Source organism: Oryx dammah, unplaced genomic scaffold, assembly GCF_014754425.2.
Source record: "Oryx dammah isolate SB20612 unplaced genomic scaffold, SCBI_Odam_1.1 HiC_scaffold_9, whole genome shotgun sequence".
Lineage (NCBI taxonomy): Eukaryota > Metazoa > Chordata > Mammalia > Artiodactyla > Bovidae > Oryx > Oryx dammah.
Window position 1 is genome coordinate 2197321 of NW_024070193.1, and position 9118 is coordinate 2206438.

A 9118-nucleotide genomic window follows, 5' to 3' on the forward strand; every position below is an offset into this window, starting at 1 on the left:
CGATCCAGGAGCGACAGAGGGGAAAGAAAGGGCCACTGGGCAGAGGTGCGCTCATGCAGGCCGAGCGATCCAGGAGCGACAGGGGAAAGAGGGCCACCGGGCAGAGGCGCACTCGTGCAGGCCTAGTGGTCCGGGCGGGCCTCACAGAGCCAGCGTGCTGTGAGCCGAGACCAGAGAATGAGAGTAGGTGATACTCGCGGCGTCTCAGAGGAAGACGGTTGTAGGGACTCAGGCCTGGAGTGGGAGGGGGCTCAGCCTCCCAAAGGAGAGTGAGGGAGTGGGCTGGGCAGGCATCTGGGGGAGGGCATTCTGAGAGAGCAGGAGGAGGAGCAGGGGCAAGGGCCCCGAGGCAGGAGTGTCCCAGCAGCAGTGACACCACTGGACTGGAGGGAGTGGAAGGGAGGCGGTAGGAGGTGGGGTCAGATGAGGGTCAGGACCAGTGAGGGCCTGTGGTCACTGCGAGTTTGCTCTGAGGGCGGTGGGAGCCCAGGAGTGTTTCAAGCAGGAGGACGTGATCTGACCTAGGTTTCCAAAGCTTGCTTGGCAGCTGTGATGGGAATAGATGAGACCCGGCTATCAGGATGAAATCAGGAGCCCAAGAGGAAGGGGATGGTTGCCGTGATCCCGGTGGGAGAGCCTGGGCGCTCAGACAAGGCTGGAAGCAGCCGTGGTCGGGGGCGGACATGGCAGGACCCGGGGGTTGTTGTGAAGTTGGAACAACAGGACTTTCTTGGGCTCAGATTGGGTGTGGGGTCTGGAAGCCAAGGATGTCCCGGAAACTGTGGCCAGAGCCCCAGGGAGTCTGGGTGCAACTTTGGCCTTGTTGCTGCCCTCCACGGTGCCCTGAGTCGGTGACAGCAGAGACACAGAGTACCCGGGGGTGAGCCTCCTAGGGTCCCCGGGAAATGGGACCTCCAGGGTTATAGGACAGCTTCTCCACTTCTGCAAAAAAAAAAACCACAAAAATCAAAAAACGCTATTGGGATTTCAGTAGCGATTATGAGTCTGTAGATGAGTTAGGAGAGAACCGCCATCTTCACAAGGCTAGGTCTTCCACCCCATGGGCACCGATGTCTTTCCCCTGATTCAGAACTTTAAGTTCTTTCAGCAGCATTTTGCAGTTTCCACCGTACAAGTCTTATACCTGGTTGGTTAATTTATTCTTTTTGATGTCATTGTAAATGAAATTGCTTTCTTAATTTCCTTCTGGGGGCGGTGGTTTCCTTTTCTTTTCTTCTCTGTCCCCTGCTGGCTTGCTGGGGGTGGGAGGGAGGCAGTGGTCGATGTTTCCCTTCGGGGTCGTCGCTCCCTTCCAGGGAACAATCATTCCCTGCTTCCCATGTGCTGGGCTGCTGCTGGGTTGGTGTGACAGACAGGTGGAGCCCCCGCCTTCCCATTTGTGGGTCCTCCACACACGTGCACACATATGCCCCTGCTCACTCACACATGGTCTTGCAGCTGTCTGGCCAGACCGTGCTCTCCCTCCCCCAGCAAAGCCGTCACATTGCAGGTCAGCACCTCCCCACCAGGCTGCTGTGTGTCCGTGAGGACAGACCAGCTCCATCTCCGGGCCTGGCGCCTCCCCAGGCTCTTGGGAAATATCTGCCAGTTGCCAGGGTCCCTGCAGGGCTCTGCCTAGCATTGGTGGAGAGCAGGGTCTGGATCGCGGGGTATTCCCAGCCAGGCAGGAGAGGTCCAGGACCAGGGTGCATGGATGCTTGCCCAGGGCCCGGAAGGCCGAAGGGAGACTATATCCTGGTCTGGGTGCCCCAGGTCCTCCTGCCTCAGCAGCAGGGGACGAGCGCGTGCAGCCCCATCTGAAGGGGCGGCTGACTCCGGGTGGATGAAGGGGCGTGCTGCGCCGGGGGACCAGCAGCCCTGGGCGTCCAGTCTGGACTCTGTCGATGACTCGCTGTGACCTTGTAAAGGAGGGTCCTCCTTCCTTACCCCCTCTCCCTGCCCCCACAAGGCCTTGCTGCCCCTGGGGTGCGGGCCAGGCCAGTTCTGGGTAGGCTGGGTGGTGACTGGTCGTCCCCTGCAGTTCTCCTTCTGGACACAAGAGAGCAGCCGAGGGCCTTGGCCCATGAGGCCCTTGCGCTGACTTCACTTTAAGAACACCCTGTGGTGAGCATCTCTGTGCTGAGCCTGAATTTCAGCCACGGTGGGAGGGCCCCCATTTCTCACCCAAGGAGCTGTACTTGCCCACCGCCCCCCAGGTGCCCTGAAGCTGGTCCAGGGGGAATCGTCTGCCTCTGGGCCCGTTGGGCAGAGGGAGGCCTAACAGCCCGCGTCTCTTCCCACAGTGGTCCTTCGCCGTGGCAACCATCACAGAGATTCCCCCGGTCATCTTCCTGCCCAACTTCCTGGTGCAGAGGAAGGTGCTCAGGCCCCTGCGGACCCAGACGGGAGGAACCATAATGGTAGGTGGGGAGTGGGGGGCAGAGGCTGGGCCGGAACCCCCAGCCCTGGCTCCTTCGCTCCCTGGGCCTTTGCCCACCTGGGGTTTTCCCTCCGGAATGCCTCGTCCTGCTGAGTAGTTGAGCAAAATCGCAAATGTTCTTCAAGGTGGCAACAGGAACTTTCTTCCAAAACTTCTCCCATAGAAATCACTGCTCTTCCCCCAAGACCCCCTGTTAGAGTATTTGCTGGTGTGTAAGAGGTGTCCTTCACCAGCTGCCCCCGACCCAGAGTGTGTCCTAAAACTGCGGCTCTGAGCTTCTCACATTTCAGATGAAGACGAACCCGTGACCTCAGCGGTGGGTGGTGGCCCTCCCCTGTGTCGGGGTGTGGCAGAGTCACCAACACTCGAGGCAAAACTGGGTTTCACACCGTGTGTCAGCTCGGTCCAGTCGCTCAGTCGCGTCCAACTCTCTGTGACCCCATGGACTGTAGCGCACCAGGCCTCCCTGTCCATCACCAACTCCCGGAGTTTATTCAAACTCATGTCCACTGAGTCAGCAATGCCATCCACCCATCTCATCCTCTGTCGTCCCCTTCTCCTCCCATTTTCAGTCTTTCCCAGCATCAGGGTCTTTTCCAATGAGTCAGCTCTTCACATCAGGTAGCCAGAGTATCAGAGTTTCATCTTCAGCATCAGTCCTTCCAATGAAAGGTAGCCACAGACAGTGAGGAAAAGAAGTGGAAATGATTGAAATGTACAGTGATCTAACCCAGACCTGGATCAACACCGGCTGACCCCTTGTGGTTTTCTTCTTAGCTTTGCAAATTTGTGCACTTTTAAAGTTTATTAGCATATTCCTGCTCACCCCAGAATGATGGTTCCTACATGATTTCAGGACTAGAGCAACAGTATTTCCATGAGCAAACTTGTGTCTGTTTTCCCTTCGAAAGCCACGTGAGGATCCTTGTCAGCTCGCATGCAAGCCTGAGAATGGAACTCTGGTTTCCTCCAGTTCCCTCACAGTTACACAGGGGTTTACACTTTGCAGGTGGCTCAGTGGTAAAGAGTCTGCCTGCCAGTGCAGGAGCCAGAGGAGATGTGGGTTCGATCCCTGGGTTGGGAAGATCCCCTGGAGCAGGGAACGGCAACCCACTCCAGCATTCGTGCCTGGGAAATCCTGTGGACAGGGCTGCAGTCCACGAGGTCACAGAGTCAGACGCTACTGAGCACGCACACTCATGACGAGCTGCCGTCTCAGAAGCCAGCTGGGGGCTTGCCGGGTGGGGGCGGGTGGTGCCCCCGTACCCCACCTCACAGCTCATCCCCACCTTGGAGCTGCCGGCAGTGTTCACGGGGGCAGTGGGTCAGCGCAGGAGTGAGTGAAGCGCTCGGCCCCTGCCTGCCTCAGCGTGTGCTTGTTTTCAAAGGCGGGGAAGCTGGCTGTGGACCGCGGCTGGGCCATCAACGTAGGTGAGTGTCCCGGGGCCGGGCCTGGGGCCTGGTGGCGGCTGCTCGGATGCCATGATGGCAGAGATGCCCCCCGACCCAGGGACCCGGGGGCGGTGACCTGCCCCGGGGGGGTCCATTTGCCTGGCTAGCCTGGAGGCCCAGAGCTGTCCCTGGGAGGACGGAGGGGGCACCTGGGGCGTGCCCTTGCCCAGCCCTGCCCACTCCACGACTGTCCTCGCAGGCGGCGGCTTCCACCACTGCTCCAGCGACCGGGGCGGGGGCTTCTGCGCCTACGCGGACATCACACTTGCCATCAAGGTGCGTCCGAGCACACGTGACGGGGGGCGGCGAGGGTGATCGTCTCCAAGAGCCTCCCTGAACGCCGCCCCCGTCCAGTGTTCTCAGCCCACGTTGTCGCGAAGGGAGTCGAGGCCCCGAATGGGAGAGCGCTCACCTGGGTCCCTCAGCTGGGCTGAGACTCAAACATGGACGAGACACCTGCTCGTCTCTGTTGCCTGTGGCGGTCCAGAGGCGCCCGCCGTCTCCAGGGGCCGGGGACCGGAGGAGAGCAGCTTACGGGACGCCACTAGATTAGTAACAGGAGACAGGGCTTTGCTCCAGGAGAGCGGGGAGGAGACAGGGATCAAGACCCTGATGGTGGCGACAGCGGCTGGCATCTGCGGGGCTCACCCCTTCACCCTCGGGGAACGGGGCCGGCAGGGGTGAGGGCACAGCCCGAAGGGGCAATGCTGGCCATGGCCTCCGCGGCTGTCAGAAGCCAGCGCTCTGCCAGCACCTGCGTCCGGGCTCAGGCTGGGAGTCGCCGTGGTCCCCGCGGCTCCTGTCCACACAGCATGGGAACGGATGGGGAGGAGGGGGCGGTGGACCCTGGCCTTTTGGAGAGGGAGAGGCCAGGAGCCCTGGTGGGAGGGGAGGGCAGGGGAAGGAAGGGCTTCCCCGAGACGGTGGCTTTAGGCCCGGGCCCCTGTAGGAAGGTGGAGATGGCAAGACGGAGCTCCGGGTGCAGCTGGGAGGGGGTCCCCGCTGCAGACACACATAGGCTCCTCTGAGCCACACGGACCTCCCGGCGGCCTGGGGTCTCCCGCAAGCATGGAGGCACTCCCAGCCCACCCCGTCGCTGACCAGGGCCCCTGGGGGGCTGCGCCCTCTGGCCCGGGGGGTCCTCACCTCTCCCCTCTCTTGCCCTGGGCAGTTCCTATTTGACCGAGTGGAGGGCATCTCCAAAGCCACCATTGTGGACCTCGATGCCCATCAGGTGAGTGCCCGGCGGGGCTGGGGTACCCCCCTCCCCCCACCCCAGGCGGCCTCTGACACATGGCCCCATGCAGTGGGGTTCCCTGCCCCCAGGAACACCCCCAAGTCCCAGGCTGGGCCTCTGCTGCCCCTCCCCCCCCCCCGCCCATGCACAGGGTGCGTTCCCTGGGGAGTGCGGGGGGCTCCTGGCCTGGCCGTGGGTGGCCTGCCCTGAGCGGCCTCTGTGTTCCCCGCCCAGGGCAACGGGCACGAGCGCGACTTCATGGGCGACAAGCGCGTGTACATCATGGATGTGTATAACCGCCACATCTACCCCGGGGACCGCTTCGCCAAGCGTGAGTGCCCCCCACCCCAGCGCACCCGCTTGGACTGGGCTCTGTCTGCTGGGCTTCCCCTGCGTGCCAGGCCCTGCAGATGTCACTTCACTTCCTGATCCTCACCATCCCAGGGAGCGGGAGGCCATCCCCACTTCACAGACAAGGAAACTGAGACCCAAAGAGGTCGCTTAACCCACAGAAGACCACGTAACCGCCCCCTCACCGCAATAAACACACGGTGAACCCTCTCCTGGGGTGACCGCCTGGAGAATAGACACACGGTGAACCCTCTCCTGGGGTGACCACCTGGAGAACAGAGTAGGGTTTTCTCCTGGGTATGCGGCTGTCCGGTCAAAAAAGGGAAGGACAAGAAAGAAACAGAAAAATGTAGAAGTAGAAAATACAAGATAAGATGGCAGAAATCAGTTCAAACGTGACAGTTAAATAAATGCAAGTGGGTTAAACTCATCAATTAAAAGGCAAGAGACTCTTCGATAAAGCTTTGAAGACAGGGGGACCTGCCCACCTTGTAGGGAGGGGACATTTACGCAGGAAGCACCTGGGGGTGACTCAGCCACTCTGTGGCCCCAGGGACCCGATTCTGAACTGAATCTCATCTCGAGCGGACTGGCTTCGGACCCGAGGGTGCATGGGGTGTCCGTGTCTCCGGGGAGAGCTCACGGGGGTGGAGAGCTCACGGGGGCAGTGAGCCCAGGAGAGCCCGGTGTGGGTCCCTGAGCCCCAGGCAGTGTTCCATCCACGGTCCTTGTGCTCTGTTAGCTTACTTTTGGGTGGGTGAGCGGCTGAGCAGCGCTAGAGTCAGACGGGAAAGCAGGCAGTGCCCCCAGCCCCGTTTCCCGGCTGCACGCTGGGGCATCGCTGTCTCCCCCACCAGAGGCCATCAGGCGGAAGGTGGAGCTGGAGTGGGGCACGGAGGACGACGAGTACCTGCAGAAGGTGGGGAGGAACCTGGAGAAAGCTCTGCAGGAGCAGCGCCCTGACGTGGTGGTGTACAACGCGGGCACGGACATCCTCGAGGGCGACCGCCTCGGCGGGCTGGCCATCAGTCCACAGGTGCGTCCCGGGGCGCGGCGTGGGTGGGCTCTGCTCTGGGGACTCAGCAGCGAGAACGTGGGCGGCACGGGCGTTCCTCCTGAGGCCAGATGGGCTGGGCGGGAGCAGCAGTGCGGAGCGGGGTTAGACTCACAGCAGGACTTCCGCCACCCTGAGGGTCCGGGCCCATCTTCCCTGTCCCCCGCACCCACCCAGGGCATCGTGAAGCGGGACGAGCTGGTGTTCCGGATAGTCCGCGGCTGCCAGCTGCCCATCCTCATGGTGACCTCGGGTGGCTACCAGAAGCGCACAGCCCGCATCATCGCCGACTCCATCCTTAACCTGTATGGCCTGGGGCTCATCGGGCCCGAGTCCGCCAGCGTCTCAGCTCAGAACTCAGACACGCCTCTGCTGCCCCCGGAGGTGCCCTGACCACGCTGCCCTCTCGGAGGCTCCCCGCCTGCTGCCCGTCTGCCCACCCACCAGCCTCCCAGCGCGTCTCCTCCTCCAGCTGAGGGGCTGGGGGCGCCTTCCACAGCTCCGCTCTCCCCCCGCCCCGTGTATCGGGGACTCCGGGCCCCTCTGCAGATGGGGCAGAGGGCAGGGCCTGAGTCCCGGCAGGACCCGACGGGCACGGCCTGCCCAGCCCGTAGAGGTGGTGGTTCTCCCCAGAGGGAGGAGGCAGGTGAGGCTCCGGTGCGGGGGGCGCTCCTCAGGGTGGGGTGCTCCAGTTTTCAGCACAGCACGGCCGTTTCAGACTGAGGAGGCTTGCAGGATTGCCCTCCTGCCTCTTCCACACCCTCTCCCCCTCCCGCCGGGGTGGGGCATCCAAGAGGGGGCTGAGCCAGGTCTCTCTGGGCAGGGATTCCCAGGCAGCAGGCACGAGCCCTGGTCGTCCTGGATATGGGGTCGTGGGGAAGGGTGTGCAGGTACAGGTGGGTTTTCCCGTCTGGCTTCTCCATCAGTAGAGGATGGGCTGGACGCGCTGTCCCTGAGCCCCTCCCCGCTCGTGGGAGGGTGGAGAGGGGCGCCTGTTCCAGCAACATCTTGCTTGTCTCGAGGGAAGGGCAGGCTCGGGGTTGGGGGGCGGGGGATGAGCTCTGGGCTCAGGGACAGGACAGGCCTGAGCTCTGGAGGCCAGAGGGGTGGAGGAAACCGAGGCCCAGCCCAGGAGACTGCGAAGGGGCAGGTGGCCGGGTGGGGTCCCGCAGGCCTCGAGGCCCAGGTGGGGACTGCGGTGCTGGTGACGCCAGGCTGGGGTTGCTGGGGGCGAGCGGAGGATCTCCATCCTGGCCTGCAGCGGGTAGGGGTTGGGGGCTGGGGTGGGGCCAGGTAGGGCTACAGCCTCCACTGGCCTCCCCGAAAATGCCAGGCCTGCCCTGCGCCTGGGGTCCCAGGTGGGCCCTGACCTTGTCACTGGCTCTGCTCTGAAGGGGATGCTCTGGAACCCCTGGGAAGCCGGGGGTGAGAGAGACATCCAGCGCCCCACGGCCTGGGTGTGCTCTCGGAGATCAGAGTTGGGGGGAGGGAAGGTGGGCCGTCCCTGATCAACCCCCGTGGGGACTCTGCTCCTCGCCACCTGGGGGTGCCCTGAATCCTCCCGCCTTCTCCCGCACACCGCCTCTGCTGTAGGGGTGGGGAGGTTCCCAAGACGACCAAGTGTCGCAAACACTTGGGTGCCCTGCCCCGCCAGCCCGCCCCCCGGTCTCTGCACCTAACACCCCTTCTCCTCCAACATGGGCCTGCGACCCCAAGGGGCAGGCGGCGATGGGCTTGTGTCCATGGAGCCTCTGTTCCAGAGAACCATAAAGGCCCTTCCCGATGCGAGCTGGCTGACGTGTGTTCTTCAGAGAAGGAGTCCGTCCCTCCTAAGGATCATAGGAAATAAAGGCTGAAAGTTCGCACAGCAAGGGGCCTGGGGCAGCGGCCCGGTGAATGCCAGTGTTTCGTTCTGTCCTCAGAGTCTCCTGGAGAAGGAAGGTCATTGGGCCCATTTTACAGATGAGGCAACTGAGGCTCAGTGAGTTTGCCCCAGGCTGCACATCTAGTGAGTGGTGGAGCCTGGCTTGACTGCAGCTCTGCCAGATCCCACAGCATGTTCACAGCTGCCTCTGATTTAGCAGGGGTGAAGAGAGGGTGCTCTCCAGACAGAGCGGTTTTGGGGCGGGGGTGGGTGGGGATGGGAAGGTGCCAGGCAGGGAGCACATGTGGGGATGAGCTGAGCGGGGGCAGAAGGGTTGGGGCAGGTGGGGAGTGGGACCTTGTCCTCAGCCTGGCAGAGCGGCAAGGGCACCCCCAGCGTTAGGGGCACAGCCTGGGTGGGGAGTGGGTGGTCGCTCGAGGGTCAGTGCCGGGGCAAGGACAAGAGATGAAGACATCGGGGTGGTGGTTGGGGTCCAGGTGTGCCCTGCGCTAGGTGTGAGGCGGGTGAAGGCTGGCAAGGCCGTCATCTCTGTTTACAGATGTAGATGCTGAGGCATGAGATTGGCTGGTGGGGGGCGGGGGGGGGGCAGGGGTTACTTGCTCAGAGCGCACACTTGGGAGCTCAGGGGCAGGATTCCCACCAAGGCCTTGTCTCCGGAATCAGCAACTCTTTGCTCCTCTGTGAGATGGGCCTCGAAGG

At 62.7% G+C, this 9118-nt stretch overlaps 1 protein-coding gene across 1 annotated transcript in view; it reads left to right on the plus strand.

The window, feature by feature from the left end:
• The window catches only part of HDAC11 (histone deacetylase 11), a 14737-nt gene extending 6415 nt beyond the window's left edge, over window positions 1–8322 (plus strand). The window contains exons 4-10 of the mRNA XM_040246672.1: window positions 2304–2420; window positions 3829–3871; window positions 4092–4168; window positions 5064–5126; window positions 5364–5460; window positions 6338–6516; window positions 6712–8322. Coding sequence (XP_040102606.1) covers window positions 2304–2420; window positions 3829–3871; window positions 4092–4168; window positions 5064–5126; window positions 5364–5460; window positions 6338–6516; window positions 6712–6927 — 792 coding nt within the window. The 3' untranslated portion in view covers window positions 6928–8322. The remainder of the gene's footprint in view (window positions 1–2303; window positions 2421–3828; window positions 3872–4091; window positions 4169–5063; window positions 5127–5363; window positions 5461–6337; window positions 6517–6711) is intronic.
• Window positions 8323–9118: the final 796 nt, after the last annotated feature.